Genomic DNA, 20,778 nt, shown 5'->3' on the forward strand with positions numbered 1-20,778 from the left:
CGTCAGATGTAGCCTGACTGCCATTAGGTACCGGGATGAGGACCTCAGACTCCTTGTGAGACCATATGCTGGTGCAGTTGGCCCGAGGTCCCTCCTAATGCAAGACAATGCTATACCTCATGGCTGGAATGTGTCAGCAGTTCCTGCAAGACAGGCATTGATGCTATGGACTGGCCCGCCCATTCCCTAGACCTGATTCCAATTGAGCACATCTGGGACATCATGTCTCGCTCCATCCACCAACGCCACATTGTTGCACCACAGACTGTCCAGGAGATGGCGGATGCTTTAGTCCAGGTCTGGAAGGAGATCTCTCAGGAGACCATCCGCCACCTCATCAGGAGCATGCCCAGGCGTTGTAGGGAGGTCATACAGGTACGCGCACACACACACTATGGATCCTCATTTTGATTTGTTTTAAGGACATTACATCAAAGTTGGATCAGCCTGTATTGTGCTTTTCTGCTTTAATTTTGAGTGTGACTCCATATCCAGACCTCCATGGGGTAATAAATTTGATTTCCATTGATAATTTTTGTGTGATTTTCTTGTTAGCACATTCAACTATGTAAAGAAGTATTTAGTAAGAATATTTCATTCATTCAGATCTAGGTGTTCTATTAGTGTTCCATTTATTTTTTTTATCATATTAAATAGTTTGACTTTTGACAAACAGTATAGGTCAGTTTGGTCTTTCACTGCCAGCTGTTAAAGAAGTCCTTAAGTTAGACGACCCTGCTGAACCGCCTGCACCTTCGGGCCCTATATTCAAAGGCCCTAAAGGTAATTGGTTTTATTCCCTAAATCAGAGAACTTGACTAAGGTCATCAGGGAGATACCGAACAGAAAGTTTAGCTTGCCTAAGCAGTTTTCCCCCCTCTACCCCCTCCCCCCAGGAGGACAGAGTCTCCTGGGAAACTGTGCCTACAGTAGACACATGTGGCAAAGTAATAAAATTCTCTACGCTGCCCATTCCTACTGTGTCCCTTAAGGACCCAGTTGATTGGAAGTTTAAGATGCCCCGATCCAAAGCCAGCGGACAAACCCTCCTAATGACTGTGTGGGACCCCATCTGGGGGATCCCAAGGTAGGCGGACTTCTGAGCCTCCCATCAGATCTGCAAAAAGCGCAGGGCTTTGTAACAGTCCGTTCAAAAGCGGCTCCTTTCAGGAGTCATTTTACCCATCCCTTAGCTCAAAGGGGATCCGGGTTCTATGCCAGCCTTTTTCTTGTCAAAAAGCCCAACGGATCCTTTCAGCCCATCCTCAACTTGAAACGGCTCAACAAGTTTGTTCGAGTCCCGAAGTTCAGGATGGAAACCTTGCGCTCTATAGTCTTGGCCCTTCAGCCAGGGGACTTTATGGCCTCACTAGATATACAGGATGCATATCTGCATAACCCCATCTGGCCGGAACATAAACAGTTTCTGCGGTTTGCCCTCCAAGACCATCGGGTGTTCACAAAGGTCATGGCCGTGATGGTCAGCAGTCTGGTCAACCAGGGTGTTCGAATACTCCCGTATATGTGGATGACCTGTTAATTCTAGCACAATCTGCAGATGTTCCCCCAGAACAACCTGGCCATAGTGGTGCATCTCCTGGAGCGCCACAGCTGGGTCATCAATTGGCCCAAGTCTTCCCTGCCTCCGGCTCAGTCTATGTTCCTTCAGGGGGCCAGGTTAGACACCAGTTAGATACCGTTCTTCAGAGGATCTACCTTCTGGCTCTGCAGTCCCAGATCTGGCGTCTCCTCTCTCCACGATGGGGGTCTGTGCATGCCTGCACAAGGGTCCCGGGTATGATGGTATCGGCCTTCGACATGGCAGAATATGCTCAGTTCCACTCCTGCCCGTTACAGCGGAAGATTATCTCCAAGTGGACAAGATCCTACCACAAAAACCGGGCCCAGATGTTCGCTTTGTCTCCAACGTTGTCACTCCCTTTGGTGTTGGCTCTTGGATCAGAAACTCTGGGGAGGCCTTTCTGGATCCACCAGTGGACTATTCTCACCACGGATGCCAGCCTCCGTGGTTGGGGGGTGCCCACTTGCCAGAGGTTGTTCCAGGGCCTCAGGACTGCTCTGGAGGCTCAACTCTCAATCAACGTCTTCAAACTGAGGGCAGTCTTTCGTGCCCTCTGTCTGGCGGAACCCTGGCTGCGGGGGTCGCCCGGTGCAAGTCTAGTCGGACAACACGATGACGGTGGCTTGCATCAACCACCAGGGTGGCACTCGCAGTTGGGCCACAATGGCAGAAGCATCCCGCATCTTTCAGTGGGTGGAGAAGAGCCCTGCTCTCTCTGCAATCTTTATCCTGAGAGTCCTGAGTTGGAAAGCGGACTTCCTCAGCTGTCAGACCCTGGATGCCGGAGAATGGGCCCTTCATCCGGATGGATGGAGATGCTGGTACGACAGTGGGGCCTACCCGAGGTAGACTTGATGGCCTCTCACAAAAACCTCAAACTCCCCCTGTACGGGTCCAGGTCTCATGACCCAGGGGCTTGCCTGGTGGAATCGCTGTCCGCCCTGTGGCCGTTCACACTGATGTACGCAAGCCTGCAGATTTCTCTCCTCCTGCAAGTGATCCGCAAGCTGAAGGCTCCACATTGGCCCAGATGGATCTGGTTCTCAGATCTGTAGGCCCTGTCAGTGGCCCTCCGATTAGTCTACCCGAGCCCAGACCTGCTCTCTCGGGGTCCGTGTCTACACCTGGATTTGAGGCATCTGGCTTTGACGGGGTGGCTGTTGAGACCTCCCTGTTAAGAGCCAGGGACTTTCGCTCGAGAATTATCTCCACCATGCTCAAGGCGAGGAAACCTTCCTAGGTGGGGGGTTATAATCTCATTTGGAGGGCTTACTTTACCTGGTGTCGAACTCGCTGCTTCAATCCCAGGACTTAACGCCTGGCTTGGGTTGTGTCCTTCTTGCTGAAGGGCCTGGAGCATGGGTCCTCAAACTGCAGCCCTCCCAGATGTTGTGAACCTACAAATCCCAGCATGCCTTGCCACAGTTTTAACACTCCCTTATAGCAAAACTGTGGCAAGTCATGCTGGGATTTGTAGTTTCACAACATCTGGAGGGCCGCAGTTTGAGGACCCATGGCCTGGAGGCTGGGTTGCGCTGATCTTCCTTGAAGGTTCAATTTTCGGCCTGGTCAATCTTGTTCCATCGACGGTTGGCACAGTTACCGGATGTCTGCCCATTCCTGCAGGGGGTCTTGCATATCCAGCCTCCCTTTGTTGCCCCATGGGACCTCTCCCTAGTCCTGTCTGCTCTTCAGGGCCAACCTTTTGAGCCTTTGCGGTCGGTGGATCTGTGTTGGCTCACCTGGAAGACTGTTTTCTTGTTGGCAATAGCTTCGGCCAGGAGAGCCAATGACCTTTAAGTCCCCTTTCCTGGTCTTCCATTCTGACCAGGCGGTTCTTCGTACATTTCTTTCTCACCTACCAAAGGTGGTGTCCAGCTTTCATGTCAACCAGGACATTGTTGTTCCGGCCTTTAGACAGTCAGATGCTTCTACTGATCGCTCCTCCTAGGATGTTGTCTGGGCATTACGCATCTGCGCAACACTAGGCCATTTCACAAGTCAGTCTCTCTCTTTGTACTCTATGGGTTTCAGAAGAGAGGGTGGCCTGCCAATAAGCAGACTATTGCCCGCTGAATTCGCTCTGTCATTACGCAGGCTTACTTGGGTGCCTCCCTCCTGGATCCAGGCACATTCCACTAGATCTGTGGGTGCCGTCTTGGGATGTTAGGGGCAGTGCAACAGCTGAGCAAATTTGCAGGGCGGCGACTTGGTCATCCACTCATACTTTCTTGTGCTTTTACGCTTTTGACACGTTTACCTCCCAGGACTCGGCCTTCGGCCAGAATGTATTAGCTGTGGCACAGGCGCGTCCACACCCTTAGGTATAGTGTTTAACCGTATATTGCGGCAGGACAGGGGCCAGAACTTCTCTCTACAGGGGACTCTACAAAAGCTGTAAGTAAAACAGGGAAGAGCGAGACATTGTAGGGAAATGCACTTGGTGCTGTACATTCAGCAATTTATTGTTACAACTTCCGATGTTACAGTGAATGCTACATAGAAGGACTGTTATACGTAGGTAAGTATGACTAACACCAACATCTTTTGTGACTATAGGACCTTGAGTTCATTTATATGTCACCTGTGACTAATGGTGTTTATAAGCTGCCCCCACCTGAACGTCGTGCCGTAAGAGATATTTTTGTTCCACAAGAAAAGCTTTGATCTAAAATACAACAAACATAATGTCCAATTAATCTATCCAAATTGAATGTCAACTAGTTTTTTCTTCCCCAAAATTCAATGACTCATTTCATGTACGCACCATAACACTTGTGCATAAATAGACACAAATACAATCAACAACAGAGCTACAACAGCAGGGGCAACAAAACAAACACAGGACACGATCAAGGGAGCAGCAAAGTTCTACAAAGTTCTGAGACTAGCTGTGTATGTATACAGCAGGGTTACCTACCTGACCCTCTTCTTCATGGAGAAAATGCTCTATTCCGGGACTTCCCTGGTAATGTATGATTGGTGAAACACCTTTCTTATCAATTAACTAGCTCACCACAGGTGATGGCAATCATCCATTACCAGGGAAGTCCAGGAATAGAGCATTTTCTCCCTGAAGAGTGTCAGGTTGGCAACCATGGTATACAGATGTGTGCCCATTTCTTTTTCTGCCTTTTCTCTCCTAAACCTGTTACTGGGCTTGTTAAGTTTAACTGGGCAACAGTGGACAGGCAGGGTAAGGAGGAGCCTCTGCTGCACTTCAACAGAAGTTTAACCCCTTGGTGCCTGGATCCTCCAGTCCCACCATACCCAACAGTCCCAGTATCCACCATGGCTTCAGAAAGAACCTATTTTACATGCACGAAAAGCAAGTTGGACCCAGTCGTCGTCCCCCCCCATGTAAAAGAAGGCATTTATGGTCCTGAGATGTGCAACTAGCTTCCTGTGCACTGGTTAATGAAAAACACGATACAACAAGAATTCATTATATAAAACATTTCCCAAGTTTATGGACACTAGGTCTGATTACAACCGACCAACTAAAACCCTAAGCAAGGCACAAAATAAAATTAACCTCAATTACTCCTGTCCAGGAATGCTGGAACCAATGACAATTGACCATTTGCTCCCAAAAAATCCCAGAAGTGTGTCAGCTGTAGTGCCCTGGTGTATCAGTTAGTACACTGCCACATAAGATTCTATTCCCCAAGTGCCAAACTTTCTGAATTTTCAACCTTATAACTAGAGACAGGATTATATGCAACATACAAAGCTTGACATATGCATGCAAATATGCATGAAAAATACTTAAAATATGCATGAAAAGTGTTAAAATATGCTACATTCAATAATAAAAAAAAGTAATTTTTAACTTATTTATTTAAAAATCAGCATACAATTAGTTGCAAATAAACCTCAAAAATAGGCCCACAGCATCTGAAGATGTCTAGTGCTGTACACAGGATTTTTTTCTTCCTGACTGCTACAGCAGACTGCAGCGTCCTAGGCTCTTCTTGCATCAACTACACAGACCCTCATCTCCAGCGCCGAGGGATCCAATGTCAGCATAGCGTGTGAGGGCGGCGCAGTGGAAGGCTTCCTCCCTGAGCCGCATACTCACTGTGACACAGTATTTCCTCCGCGCCGCGTGATGTCACAACCCTTCTGTCCGCCTCCTCTGCTGCAGAAGTCTGTCTCTTGGTGTAAAGTCCCAGGCCAGGGGCAGGCAAAGGTTCAGGAGCTTCGTAATGGCATCGGCCCGACTGACTTTTATCAACATGGATTGGCAGCCTAGAGCAGTGTCAGACATATCGTACATCCAATGTTCCCCACACTGCGCACATATTGCCCCAGCCTGCACACTCTACCACTACCTGGCCAGCAGCAACAGGGCAAAGCAGTGCTGTGACTCGTGGGTGAGAAGAGGCCGGGGCCTAAAATATGCACCATCACTAGATTTTAGGTAAAATATGCAATAACCAGTGAGAATGGGCAAAATATGCAAATGCATATGCAAATATGCAAATGCATATAATCCTGTCTCTACTTATAACTAAAACAAATTCATGATGTGTCCAATTGGATGTCCCATTTCTGTACATAACGCAGTAAATATTGGGAATCTGTAACATGTGTTTGATCTGTGTGTTTGGAAGGAGATGATTTGCTCAGCGATGAACCACAGGCTTCCAGTAAGACGTACAAGACATTTCACCATCACATTAGTTACAGATTTATGTAAAAGTGGACAATGATCAGAATTCTATTCTGCTTGTTGTAAGGAATATATATATTAACATTACAATTGCTGCAACGGACAGGATTATCAGGGAAAGCAAAGCTTCCTGTGTGTAAGCCTATAGCATGGGGCCTCTCTGAGCCGGACCTACTGTATCCAATCGCAGCCAGCAAACATCACCGTACATACAGCAAGCAGACACATCCGGCCAACCGCTGTCACTTTGCTGCAAAGACATTTCTTACAGGGTAGAAAACTAGAAACCCAACTAAGGCACAACACGATAAAGGACACAGACACCATTCAGGAAATTATATTTATTCCAACCGCAACAAGCAGGTCTTTCCCCGTTTAGTACAATTCAAAATAGGTAAAGTATCACAAAGTCTAAAAAGGAAAGTGTGTAAAACCATGCGCTTTCTATTATAAGTTGTAGAAGGATAGGACTTAAATAGCATAGGAGGTGTCAGCCACAGGAAGGACAGTGCAATGGTCACTGGGGCAGATGTATTAAGCCTGGTGAAGAGATAAACTGGAGATAAAGTGGAAGGAGATAATGCACCAGCCAATCAGATCCCAACTGTCATATTTCAAACACAGCTGATTGGCTGGTGCGTTATCTCTTCTCCAGGCTTAATACATCTGCCCCATTGTGTGCTATTTCTTATTAGAATATTTAGCAGTTTGCCATGTAATGAGAACACGTATAGAGGGGGAGCTACAGACAACAGGTGGACAGGTAGCTGTGCAAATGAGTGTGATATGGAATCCCAGTGTTAAGGATGCGGGTGGCCAGCACACAGATACAAGGATCCCGCCGGTTCTTCCTCAAAAGGCAGGTAAGCCTAATTATCCTCTCCCTAAATGCTCCTTCCCCGCAGGCTAATTTCCCCACCACCCACCCTAAAAGTGTGTATACATGGTGCGATTTTGGTTAAAAACAGTGGGCAGTATTCAGTGCTCAGGATTCACCGTTTTTTACGGCGAATCGGGCTGTTTTCACTCCCTGCGGTGAATCTTCTTCACTGAAAATGTGATTCACCCTATTCAATGTTCACCAAAAGCGAACCGTGAATGCCAACCAGTTCTCCGTTTCATGCTCGCTGAAATTTGCTGGTGTCTTTTAATGGGATTTTCACTTACATTCGTCGAGAGTGTATTCAATGCTCGGGTGGTGAATTGCTTTCAACGTGATTTTTGCCGTGTGCCACCGTTTAGCAATCGCCATCTTTTTATGGTGAACTGTAATGTGATCTTTTAAAAAAAAAAAAAGGTGGGTTTTTTTGTATTGTGTAAAAAATAATCAATTTTAGGGGCATGATATTTAGGGGCAGACTATTTTCATTCATGTGCTTGGTGCACATGAATATATATTTAATTTTTATATATATATATATTTTTACGCATACGCCAGCAGGGGGTGGGGAGCTGCTCATTAATATTCACTGCACACTGGTCCCGCTCATTACATATGCACGAGCAGGACCAGCGGCTCCCTAACCACGTCCCCTGCCAGCTCTCAGGGGGCAGCTTCTGCTGCCTGTGTCCCCGGGAGCCCTCCTTCTCCCACAGAAGTGTCAGGCGCAGGCAGGGAAGCTTCCATCTCCCTGCCTGCCACTGTCCCCCGGCTCTCTGCAGCGTTCGGCGCAGGGGTTAAAAATCGCCGTCAGTGGCAGCAAGCCCCTGCGGTGTTGAATAGGGTGACAGGGAGGGCTGGCAGCGAATCCTAAACAGGATTCGCTGCACATGCCAAATAAAGTCATTGAATATTGCCCATTGTATATATAGTCAAAATTATATAGAAGGTTAGCCAAGTTCTCAGTGGTTCCCCAAGGCAATTTTGACTGATTCTTGTAACGTATTTGGCCATAGGCTAAATAGCGCATAGTGTAAATTGTCAAGATGGTATGGTTCTGGGGAGTTCAAGGCAAATCACATAGTCAAAATCAGCCGTAGCCGAAATCGCATACACACTGTTAGATTTGGCTATATACGATTTTGACTCTGCGATCTCCCTTGAACTCTCCGGAGCCCAGAACCATACAATCTTGACTATATTTGCTTGAGATATTGTCTATGGCCGATTTTGACTATACTAGAACATTAGACTGTAAACAATATATAGTCAGAATTGGCTTGCCTGCACAGTCTATATTTTCCTGCGATGCTGATCACATGGCGCTGCGCATCACAAGCTGCATACACATTGTGCAATTTGTGCTAACTTTCCTTGCGATTCTGACTATGTGGACAGAATCGGAAGCTCAGATTGCACCATGTGTATGCAACTTAACCAAATTAAGCTTACGCCAATCTTCTGTCCGCAGGCATCCCGCCAACTACATCCCATCCAAACCGGTGTTGGGATAAAAAGTGTACTGGACTTTTAATGTGAACCATTACAAAATCATCATTTTGGAAGTACACATGATAAAAAGGACCCCAAATATAACCCTGTGATTAAAATATATACTCATACATACATCTATAAGCTTTAAAGAAAAATAATTTTGCCCCATTTAAAAACCATGACTAGAACTTTAAATTGAAATCACGTGAACATCCATCATAGTCTATCTGAGGTGTCACCACATCTGACCGGGACTGTGGAGGCTGAATCAATACTTGTTGGTAGAAATATACCAGCAGGACCCCAGGCAGGAGCCGGCCGCTGGACCAGAGACCAGAATAGAGTGGAAGGTCTGGTGTACACATCGCTGGATTTGGAGTTCATTGTAATGTATGGTGTTAGAATCCCTACTAGTTTATGTGGCTACAGACAGTCCAGGCCAGCTCGGTCTATTACACATAGACAAGTCTTAAGCTTTTGAAAGGAAACAACACTTTGGAAGCCAAATATGAGTTTGGCACAGTCACAAGTTCTCAAACTCGGTCCTCAGGACCCCCACACGGTGCATGTTTTGCAGATCTCCTCAGAATCGCAAGTGAAATAATTAGCTCCACCTTCTTTTAAAATATGTCAACGAGTAATGAGTGCCCCTGCCGTGTAACCTGGAGGGATGTGGTCATTTGGTCTACAGCATGATGGTCGAGAGTCATTAGGTCGACATGGGGAATGGTCGACATGTGTCTAGATCGACATGGTTCTAGGTCATTAGTTTGACAGTCAAAAAGTAGACATGGGGTTTTTCAATGTTTTTGAGCCGACAGCGGTATTTCATGCCCTACCATCCACTTGGGCGTGGTGGGAGAATAAAATAGTGTGCCGAGCATAGAGAGGGGGTGCGGTGCACTTTAAAGTGTCCATGTCGACTGTGTTGACATTCGGGTAAAAAACAAAAAAACTGAAAAACACCATGCCGACCTTTTGACCGTCAACCTAGACCATGTCGACCTAATGACCCATGCCGACCATCATGCTGTAGATTAAATGATCCCAACCCAACCTGGAAAACGTGGGGGTTCCTGAGAACCGAGTTTGAGAACCCCCTGGTCTAAGTTACAGGGGGCTAACACAATAATAGTGAACAAGCTTATCTGTTGCTACAATATATTACAGGACTAAGTATAGTAGAAACATTGGCACAGAGAGCGGGGAGCTGGTACACTGCAATGACAAAGGCACAAAGCAAGCGATGGGTGATGGCGTGAGCTGGAGGAAGCCATGATAACTATAGAACGTGTATGGCAGCTGCCTCCTCACTCACTCCCGAGGGCCGTTCACGAGACCTGGTGCAGGGTAACTACACAGCTGCAGGAACTTCTCCATAGGACGCGTCTACTTTTAAAATTATTTTTATTAAATTTGGAGAATGCAAAAATACAGAACAAACAAATAAGAAGTGGCGCATTGTTCAAACACAGATGCGTAAACATGTGTTATGCACCCAATTTTAAAAAGTGACCTAGCAAGCGATCTGATTGGTTCCTCAGGGTTTATAGAACCCTTCTAGTATCTGCTGGTAGTTATCTCTGCACCAGATTTCATAAACCGTCCCCCGAGTAGCTCACAGCTTCCCAGAGAAGGGAGGACTTTGGCTTTACACGGTCCTCATCCTGCCTGACAGGGCCGGGAAGTCCTCTGGTAGAAGCGCATGATCCCTGCATGTTGGACAGGTACTTTGGGTGTTCAGCCATTTCCTGATACACTGAAAAGAGAAACGCCTAATGTAAAACAGCAAAGCGAAGGTGGAAGAACTGTATATATGGCGCGTATAAATGGGTTTGTAGCGGAGAATACAGGGTCCGATCTATTAATCCAAGAGAAATGATAAAGCGGAAGGTGATAATGCACCAACCAACTGACCTGTTACAGGCTGGGTTTGAAAAACAACAGGAGCTGATTGGCTGGTGCGTTATCACCTTCTGCTTTATCACTTCTCCGGGATTAATAGATCCGCCCCCCACACTCCGTAATCCTGGGAGATGCAAATGGCACTCATCAGCCTCCGGTCATCTATAATCATGAGCAACGGTATTCATTTAGATGATTCTGCTCCATTAATGAGCAAAGACAATGGAACAGAACAGAGCCAAAGCTGCGACTGTTTACCAACCGCTGCCCGTCGCATATTACACCTGGAGAATCCCTACGCAGACCAGTCTGACACACGGCAATACTCACATGCTTGTGGAAACAGTGGCCGCAGTCCAGGCAGTGTACGGGGAACTGTTTCAGCTCATCGTGGCAGATGATGCAAGGTTCATCATTGTAGGACTGTAGAAAAGGAAAACAGAGAGTCAGTGACTAACTCCAGCCAAAAGGCCTAGCTAACTTTATCTTAAGCAAAGACCATGAATTTTAGATCCAATTGTGACCTGGATAGTGCTCCTCCCAAAATTACCATCGCCGATTAAACACCACATAGAAAAACTTTATTTGAAAAAGGTAAAAACCGTAACATTGTGTTATAAAGGACAGACAGTAGTAGTAGTACTCAGATACACCGCACCTCTGAAGCACTAGCGCTGTGCCACTTGTTCTTCGCTCCCCCGGTGACCACTCTCCACGGCTGCTTGGGCTGGGGTGAAGGAGGGGGCTGGGATTTGCCAGGTCCTGAGGTAGGTGCTGACTTCTGCAGAACAGAATGGGGAATGTGAGTAAGCAGCTGCGATACGGAGGAGGGAGAGCGACAGACAGAGACACACTGGTTGGTGATGGCTCTCACCGGTGAGGCTGGCGATGGGACTCTGGCCTGGTAGTCCAGTATGTATTCAGTCACCCTGCTTATGATTTCCTCTTGTGAAAAGCCAGTAAGGGTCCCATTATTTCGGACACGGAAATCCCGAATGAAGCTGGCAAGCTCGGCACTGGATGAAAAGAGAGAAAGTGAGTGAGGACCGTAGATAAAGCCGCTAGGACCAGAAGATGCAGCAGTGACTTCTGGGTAAGTACACCCTTCCTCCTGGTACTGATGAATTCACAGAAGCCACAGCATCATGGCCGCAGTCATGGTTGGTCTAACTACAGATGTGTTCACACCCGCCTATCCCTAAAATGTCAAATGATAAATGCCTAGGACAGGCCTGGCCAACCTGACCTGGGACTCTCCAGCTGTTGTGAAACTACAAGTCCCAGCAGAGTTTTGCTATTAGAGAATGCTAAAACTGTGGCAGTGCATGCTGGGATGCGGTTTCCCAACAGCTGGAGAGCCACTGGTTGGCAAGGCCTGGCCTAGGAGAATAGAAGTGACTTTGTATGCAGCGAAGATGCGGATAAGACACTAAAAGTCAGATCGCACAGGAGTCAGTGCCCGTGGCGGAGCATCCACGTCATATGTCTGGCTCCACATGGCGCAAATATGATGGGTGTATGACGTCAGATCTGTATACTTTAATGGCGGACTGACCTCACACGAACCTTCTGCCAAATGGGACATTGTACTGCGTGGACAGTGTCACCTGCAGCACACACAGGCAAATGCCACGTGTCACACTGACAAATGTGATGCAGACCGAAAACAATGGCTGTCGCCCTCTAGTGGAGAACACACACACACACTTCAAATCGGTTAAGGGCGACTTTATTCCTAGTGTTTTTTCTAAAACAAAACGATCAAATGTTGGCCAAGGATGGTTTAGCATTTATTTTTATTGCAGCTTTAACCCTTCGAGTGCCAACGTTGCTGTGAGAGACCCTCAAAATAACCGCTAAAAACGCCACCGCCGCTCACAGCGACTGTTCTTTATTTGGGTGCAATGTTTAACTAAGCTTCAAGATCCATTGACTTGGCTGTGTCTGTATTTACTTATACGAAGAGAACAGTCGCTGTGAGTGACACTGGAACTTTTCGCGGATACTTTGAGGATCTTAAAACCACTGATGTAACACAGCGCACCTTCCGAACCTCCCCCCAGTTCTGTCAGGATGGCACTCTGAGTTGCAGTTCTACGTGGCATACATGAGTCCAAGACCGTACTCTTACCTTTTATAGTGAGGAAAGATGTTGTGCAGTTCCCCTATGATTGTATCAAACAGCGTAGATTTAGCCGGAGATTGGTGCCTAGCCTCCGGCTGCACATTCCCTTTCTTGTCCTGGCCGGCTGCCCCCTGAGCCTTTGCTGGGGCAGGTACCGGATTCTTCGCTTTAATATTAAATGATGGAAATGCAGGCGGCATCTTCTCCTCTTTGGGTTTAGGAGCAGCCACTTTCTTCAGTGGAGATTTTGTAGGGGCTGGAGTACAAAGAAATGATTGGCTGCTACTGCTTGCGGCAGGGCTAGGATTGGTCACAGATGGAATCGGAAACATCTGCAAAGAGAAAATAAAGTGGCGAGAACAGAAAACACTGTTCTAGAACACACGGGACAGGGACTAGACACATTATATTAGATATAAATGTATCACCTTGACTGACTGTTGCGGATATCTTTGCACCATATAAAGAGGAAACCTGGCAGGAACCTAGCATTGCCGGCACAAAACCAAACCGCCCGCATCGTGTTAGCGAATCACCTGACCAAACACTACATTTATTACACATTGTCATTATCACTGCGGATGAGGCCTAACAGGACCCCGCAGCCAGGAGGTATTCAATATGGTATTCTCATATGCCCCAATGCACTAACCCAGAGGAGGTTTGTAGGAACATGATCTGCCATTACCGATATAAGGAACAGTAGATGCCTAAGATTTATTTGCAGCACACTGCAATTAATATGCAGTTTATGACTATAAGACCTTCAGACCTGCGGATGCTCCACCCATGAATTGTATTCATCCATCCATCCGCCACAATGCTCACACCGCCCTCCACGAGTCCAGAAGCAATAGTTAGAACCAGTCCTACTTTATAGCGCGTTTCTCCACCTCCCATAGGCGGCTTCCTCAAAAGGCGGACTTCTTAATGAGCTGCAATTTACCTACAATCCTGATCTGATCAGCAACGTACAGTCAGTCTGTGGTGCTCATAACAAAAAGAATAATGTGACTGTTTTGCAAAGCCAATTAATATATGGCAATACTGTATTAACGAACATACAGCCTGGGAATATAGTCACATCTGATCTCTGTGCAAGGGGCAGCGTTATCCCAAGGAACAACTGTGATGGAGCGTTCACATAGCATCTAACCCGTGCTTAAGGAGTCAGTATCTTTATACCAGACATCCATCTGATAATGTTCCTATATAACAATTAACTAATGTCCACTGATAATAGTGCCGGCATGCCTCGTCTGTAATCGTTCCTTTGTGGTCTCAATGTGCGAGCTCCAGGCTCGTTACTGATCATTAGCCCCTTCAGTGGCAATCCCGAGAATTTTCCAGGCTGTTCCTCAGTGCCCAGTCTGGCAAGCCTGGAAAATTCTTGGGATTGCCACCGTTTACAGCCGGGCAATGCTGCTGAGTTCAATCACTGAACTCAGGCAGCTTCAGCGCTGCCCAGCTCCCTCCCCTCTGCGGCGCCTCCTCCTCCCCTCCGGGTTTTGTATTGAAGTCCCCGACGCCGGCTTATGACAAGCCGGCTGCCGGGGACAGGGACAAGGTGCAGGTCCGGGCAGCCGCTGATTGACAGTTCAGTGGCGCTGCCCGGACCCAGGGAGGAAGTGAAGTGTTTTATTTTTTTAGGGAGCGCTCCCCATTAAAAACTCACCCAGTGGGGAGCGCTCCCAAATAAAAAAAAAAAAACCACCACTGAAGGGGTTAGGGAACTTTATACAGCTTACATATAGACCCCACACATGTGGAAACAGAGGCGAAAACGTTTTGGATTTAGATTTTGTATTTCAGCCTATCACGTACAGCACTGTAGAATGTGGGAAGAACCTTTCATCCTAGATCTTATATTTAATAAACCTGCAGCCAGTGATATACTTACAAGTGCACTAGGCGGGCTCTCCACACCGCTCGCACGCGTCTCAGCCAGACTGTTCAGCTTCAGACCGCTTTTCACTAGGTTCATTTTTTCATCAAACTGGGACTGGAAAGGCATGATGGGAGATGTATTAAGGAATGGGCCAAACATTCATCAACTGCCCCCTAGTGGTAATCCACTGAACTAGAAGCAAACTGCGTTTACGTGTACTAAATATTTAGGTTGCATTAAGTGAAAAATACAAATGGTCCAATCAACAACATCCTTAAAGAGAACCAATGATGAGTACAACTCTCAGCGAAAATAAATGGTTATTTCAAGTCATCCCCCTGATGGCGCCATGTAGAGCTGCTGGCCTTCGCTTCGTTAGGCAAGCATAACCAATGACTGCCGGTTTAAACTGAGCACATCATCTGCGGTATGCGGTCATAAGGCCGACAGGCAGAAGTCGACGCACAGAAAAAGTGTTGACCCTTATTGGTCAACGCAGGCATAAAGGCGACAAGTTTTTCCATGATTTTTTTTTAAACCGACTTGTTCATACTTTACCATCCCATTCGCTTAGGTGGTTGGGTGCCCAAGACCATAAGCACGGAGGTGATGCAGGACCTTGCTCATCCCCCGAGCTATGAACAGGGCAAACTCCTGCCCAACACAGCCCAAAGCTGGGTACACACTGAACGATATGGTGGAGTATCTGTTCCTGCAGTACACATCAGAACAATGTAACGAAGGAGTGAAAGATCACGGTTCCATCCTTCATTAGCATACACATGTCACTATAATCATCGCCTCGCTGGCCAAGTCTCGGGGCAGATTGGGCAACGTTACTAGTGACTGTGACCATGTCGGCTGGACACAGCATATTGCCTCAGTGTGTACACGGCTTGACCCCCAAATGATTTTCTTTTTGCAGAAAGACCACCTCTTGCCCAGCAGCCCAGAACCCTCACATCGGAGAACACTGATATCTGGATCCTGCCTCCATGAACTCTTTCATGCAACTGTATCAATACTGTACGTGTTCAATGATGGCAGTTTTGGGTGAAGTGGGGGGGCTGCACCTAGGGTGACCAACTCATCCCTTTAATCCGGGACACATATTAATTACACAGGTTCTGTGGCAGTTTAAAACCAGGTGAAAGCCAGCCACAGCATCTGTGTAATTAATATGTGTCCCGGATTAAAGGGATGAGTTGGTCACCCTAGCTGCACCACTTATGAGCCCACACTCCCTTAGGGATAGATTTTCGCAGTGTTCCCAATAAAATGACCAAATATACTTCTCAGAGTGCTATGGGGGACAGTAGGCTCCTTTTAGACTCAATCTCTTCTTTTTAAATTTGTTTCCAAGTTAAGATTGTTGCTGTCATTAGAGAACATCGCTCCACCCCTCCCCCTCCCCTTGTACTATTGGTTCTGTCCGTTGGTGCACTGTTACATACTGGAGTACTCAGGTGCTAAAGGCGGCCTACCCCCTGCACATAGAATGCAGAGAGAAGTAACTTTTTCCAGAGGTATGCACCAATAAATAGACAATGTACAAATCCATCAATAATTGTTATAGCGAACAACCAACTTCTACAAGCATGCAGAGGAACGAGGGATTTTTAGGTCTCACCTGTAAAATCCTTTGTCCTGAAGCCATGCTGGATGCGGAGACTATGGCGTAGAGGACCCAGACCAGCCTACCCCATAGTCCCGGCATCCCCCATTGACTAAAAGGAAGGATTATTGACAATTAAACAAAGCCACCATTGACGTTTCAATATTCTTTATTGAAGGATGTATTGAATAGAAGCTCACCTTTATAGTGTCCATTTCCCTGGTTATCTTTACAATATGGGACTCGAGGCAGGCAATCTGCTGTACAGTCTGCGCAGACACGGGGCTGCTGCTGTGGATCAGAGCAGACAGAGGCATTACTTTTATACGTAAAACTGTGTAAAACTTGCTGGATTCCACTGAATGCAGATCCAGCATAACACCAGATCTGTGATTGCGCTAAGAGACCTTTGAGAAAGCTGCAGGTAGCAGTGAAACGCGTAAGGTGTTTAACCCAAGCAAGGTCTCATTTACACCCTTGCCAGAAAATCCAGCCTCTTTGTGGGACCCACCAAGTTCTGCTAAGGAGCTGCGTTCCATCCTCCTATTGGGACACTTCTTCTCAGGAAAACAACCTGGTTCCCATTTACTCCAGGCACAAGATTTCTTTGGAGGCACGCCACCTCCTTAAAGGCCCGGTACCATCTGTGGGAAAGGACTTACCAACACCTGAGTCCCGATACCGAAGAGTTGGATTACAATTAAACCACCTTGGATCCACACACATTATCCTGAGGCTCACCAAATTCTGGCATTATGGAAAACAACGGGTGACTTGATCTGAATGTCATTTCTTGACCAATACATGTTTTTAATGTTTTATTAATATTATTATTAAATTGTCATTTTCTTTGATTATACACCTGACCACTTTTAATTGATTAAGATCTTAAATGAATATATTATTATTAACGCAATCACATCTCTTCCTATTCTTCTACCTCCTGTATTGGGGTGGACTACCCCTTTTTTTTAGATTGCTGCTTAAAGCCAAGCACACTCATACCAAGCGCCTTTAGCGATATTGTTTCTATATCCCTTTTTTTTGTTATAACACCAGATCTATCTAGTACCCGAGACCCTCATTGTCCGGCGGTCCCTGAATCGGTGCCACACAGCTGTAAGACCGACTCTACAAGCGAATGCATTACTATTATATACATATCTAACATGAACAAATAGGTCCTCCACCATGGCTCAAGGTCTGGGACAAGTGCTGAAACAAACCTGGGGGAACATTCTTTTTCAGGCCAAAAGGAACAACAAATTGGGTTATAGTCATGTATCACGCCCTAAGACATATATGAGGAAAGTGCCGCAGAATAGTCACAGCTCCTGTCTGTTCTCAGTTCCCTAGTGACTATGGGGACTATGTACTGAGTGGAGTTATGAAGGCTTGGAGAGGGATAGAGTAGAGAGTGATACAGTCATTGGCAATTAGTTCTCCTCACTGTTTATAGAGAAGGACAGCAGCTGGTTGGCTGGTACGTCATCGCCGACAGCGTTATCTCTCCCCGAGCCTTAGTACATAGACAACAAAGCTTGCAAAATATCTTGCAGATGCTGACAAATTGCTGGCTGGACATTTACTGTGTCTACCAGAATACAGTGCTGCTCAATGCAACACGATACGCTCCCACGGGATGCAGTTAATTTGTGACAAAGTACAGACAACCATTGCCAGACTGTCAAAACACTGACAGGATAAAAAGTAGACATGAGTTTACCTTTGAAACCGCCTTGTTCTTACTTCATGATCCAAGTGGGCAGAGCGTTAGATTATAACAGTGTGTCAAGCGCAGCACACATGCAGTGTTCATGTCTACCATCGTCGACATAAACACCAATTTTTTTTTTAAATGTCAATTTTTTTGACCCGTAGACATAAAGGTCTGTATTTTGTCCATGCCGGTTCACCCAATAAATTGATCATGGAGAGAACATTGCAGCCCATAGCTCATACCAGCATTTTCGGTGAAAGCAATGTATAATTACCTGCTAGTTATGGCTTTTAAAACATTGATGCTCCGTTCTGCAGTAGAAACTTTGATCCTCAGTTTTAACATCTCGCACTGCTTCTGGTTTTCCAGGACAACTACCTAGAGAAAGAAGGAATCCGACAGATTTGTGCTCGGAGTCATAGATTTTAGCCCTGAAAGGGTCGGCTGCCCTTATATTGCTTCTGTGCGCCCTGGCTAGTGTTAGGAGATAGAGGCGGCCTGTGCAATGTGTACGGGAAATGTGAGGAGTGTTCCGGGGATAGAACAGCAGACTATGGTGGGGGAGGTGTAACTGCCCACATAGTCACAAAGGGTCGGCTGCCCTTATATTGCTTCTGTACGCCCTGGCTAGTGTTAGGAGATAGAGGCGGCCTGTGCAATGTGTACGGGATATGTGGGGAGTGTTCCGGGGATAGAACAGCAGACTATGGTGGGGGAGGTGTAACTGCCCACATAGTCACAAAGGGGAGGCGCTAAAGGACTATTCCTGTAATGTCCGATTGGTCAGCCGGAAGGCCGTAATGATTCTTACCTCAGCTGCTATGGACCGCTGCTTGTGCTCTTGTATTTCTTCTTCACACTTTTTAATATGTTTTTCCACCTTGGTTTTTTCATGTTCAAATTTACTATCACTAGAATAAAGGAAAAGATAAAAACCCATAAACAGAACATATTCATTTTTATAATATAAACAAAAACAACAAAGACCAAACCGTGCTTGAATGTAAATGAGCATTTAGTGCCTAGCCCCCTAGTAATGCGAAACACTCCAGCCCAACCCACCCCAGGAATGCGAAACGCGCTAGCTCAATAAACTTACTGGATTTTTAGGAAGTCTTCAATATATTTTTCATACTGTTTTTTCTTCTCTTCTATATTCTTTGAACGCCTGCGAAGATCATTTCAAATAAGAGGAGTGAAAAAACAAAGCCACCAGACACTACATCTAAATAAAGTAGTTAAAAATGTAACACACAGACGGCTAAACATAAAAATTACAAAATATTAACACTAAGCAAAAAGATCAATACAAAACGTGACGAATCCAAGCCAGTGTATTCGGTAATATTTGCTTAGGCTGACGGAAAATGAACATTTACGCAAACCGCTAGTCGGTATGAAGGTGGCAGTGTGACCATCCTCATCGCCTGTTACCATAGTTACATTATACGCCAACCACACTCACTTCTCATTGGCTTCTATAGTTGCCTTAATCTTGTTCTTCAGTGACTTTAACTTGTCCTGGTTCTCTTTCTTCTCCTGCTGCCACTTTTTGGTCTCATTGTCATATTCCTGCTGAAACCAGGCCACTTCGGTCTTTGTAATCTGAATTAAAGAGGACATTGGTTAAAAAAAAAAACCATCTTGGTTTAGAGCAGGCATGTCCAACGTTGGCCCTCCAGATGTTTTGAAACTACACATCCCAGCATGCTTTGCAATAGTTTTAGCATTCTGTAATAGCAAAACTGTGGCAAAGCATGCTGGGATGTGTAGTTTCAAAACATCTGGAGGGCCAACGTTGGACATGCCTGGTTTAGAGTTAAGGCACAGAAAGAGGCAGGCAGGCAGATTTTATTACCACCCTTGCCCTAGAGAGAACCCTATCTTTGGGCATCTGTGAGGTGATCTCTATGTGGCGAATATTGTGTCACACATGCAACAGAAAACAAAGTATGAGTGTTCTAGGTACCTTATCCATCTCTACAGTGCCCTTTATTTTCCCCTGGAGTCCGGATATTTCCTCCTGGCAGCGGCTCTGTAATTGTTCATACTTCTCCTTTGCCTCTTCCAGTTGGTCTTTTAGGACTACAAGTTCCTTCTCCATTCGCAAAATGTCTCCCTGCATATTCGGGCAACACAAGATTCCCACATTTAAATTTGGAAGCGCTGAGGTTACAGGTTTATTTTGAATAAATCCACTTACAGCCAATGGAAAAGAAAAGCACTCAGCTGACTGTACGACAATAATCGACAATCCTGTTTCCCCATTTTAAATAGACACATTGAATATTAAAAACGCAATTTGTGGCCAATTTATCATCATGTACACCGGCTCGTCAACACTTCCGGTTAGCTCAATGCATAGCTTGCAGACATGGGCAAGGAGTTCGGCTGCTGTGGAATGTTGGGTACTTATTTCCTAGCACGGCGCCCGTCGGGTTGATCGCATGCCTTAAGCTTAAGGTACTTAAGGCATGCGATCGACGCGATGGACCTGATTTTCTGTCAATCACCAGTGTATTTGCCGGTAAAAGAGAAAATCGCGTTGATCGGGTCCATCGCGGCCCATTACAATGGGCTGCGATACGACCGACACGATTTTCCCATAGAGAATAATGTTAAATGATTTTTAAAGTTAAAATCTGGTTGATCGCGGCCCATTATAATGGGCCGCAATGCGATCGACACGATCAACCTGATTTTACATAGGGGACAATGGGAAATGGGCCAATATGGCCAATTTCTCATTGAATATGGTTATAAAGTATGGTTAATGCCCCCCATTGTTAACGCCACCCCACTATTGACGACAACCCAAAGCGTGGCGAGCGCAGCGAGTCTGTAAGGGGCCGCGGTACGCGTCCTCCATACCCCCACTATCCACGTCGGCATGG

The 20,778-nt window shown here is 46.2% G+C and overlaps 1 protein-coding gene across 3 annotated transcripts in view; it reads right to left on the minus strand.

Moving 5' to 3' along the window:
- Nucleotides 1-6,583: 6,583 nt before the first annotated feature.
- The window catches only part of TTC3 (tetratricopeptide repeat domain 3), an 81,179-nt gene continuing 66,984 nt past the window's right edge, over nucleotides 6,584-20,778 (minus strand). Inside the window, exons 35-46 of one of the 3 annotated variants that reach the window (XM_083171713.1) lie at nucleotides 19,854-20,003; nucleotides 19,350-19,489; nucleotides 18,984-19,052; nucleotides 18,696-18,795; nucleotides 18,159-18,262; nucleotides 16,365-16,455; nucleotides 14,562-14,663; nucleotides 12,668-12,993; nucleotides 11,411-11,552; nucleotides 11,195-11,317; nucleotides 10,867-10,959; nucleotides 6,584-10,390 (exon numbers count right to left, since the gene is read on the minus strand). In XM_083171713.1, coding sequence (XP_083027839.1) covers nucleotides 10,283-10,390; nucleotides 10,867-10,959; nucleotides 11,195-11,317; nucleotides 11,411-11,552; nucleotides 12,668-12,993; nucleotides 14,562-14,663; nucleotides 16,365-16,455; nucleotides 18,159-18,262; nucleotides 18,696-18,795; nucleotides 18,984-19,052; nucleotides 19,350-19,489; nucleotides 19,854-20,003 — 1,548 coding nt within the window. In that variant the 3' untranslated portion in view covers nucleotides 6,584-10,282. Of the gene's footprint in view, nucleotides 10,391-10,866; nucleotides 10,960-11,194; nucleotides 11,553-12,667; nucleotides 12,994-14,561; nucleotides 14,664-16,364; nucleotides 16,456-18,158; nucleotides 18,263-18,695; nucleotides 18,796-18,983; nucleotides 19,053-19,349; nucleotides 19,490-19,853; nucleotides 20,004-20,778 lie in introns of all 3 variants that reach the window. The other 2 variants (XM_083171712.1, XM_083171711.1) reach the window with 2 other exon arrangements.

The sequence above is a fragment of the Crinia signifera genome, chromosome 2 (genome assembly GCF_055691185.1).
Source record: "Crinia signifera chromosome 2, ASM5569118v1, whole genome shotgun sequence".
Classification (NCBI taxonomy): Eukaryota; Metazoa; Chordata; class Amphibia; order Anura; family Myobatrachidae; genus Crinia; species Crinia signifera.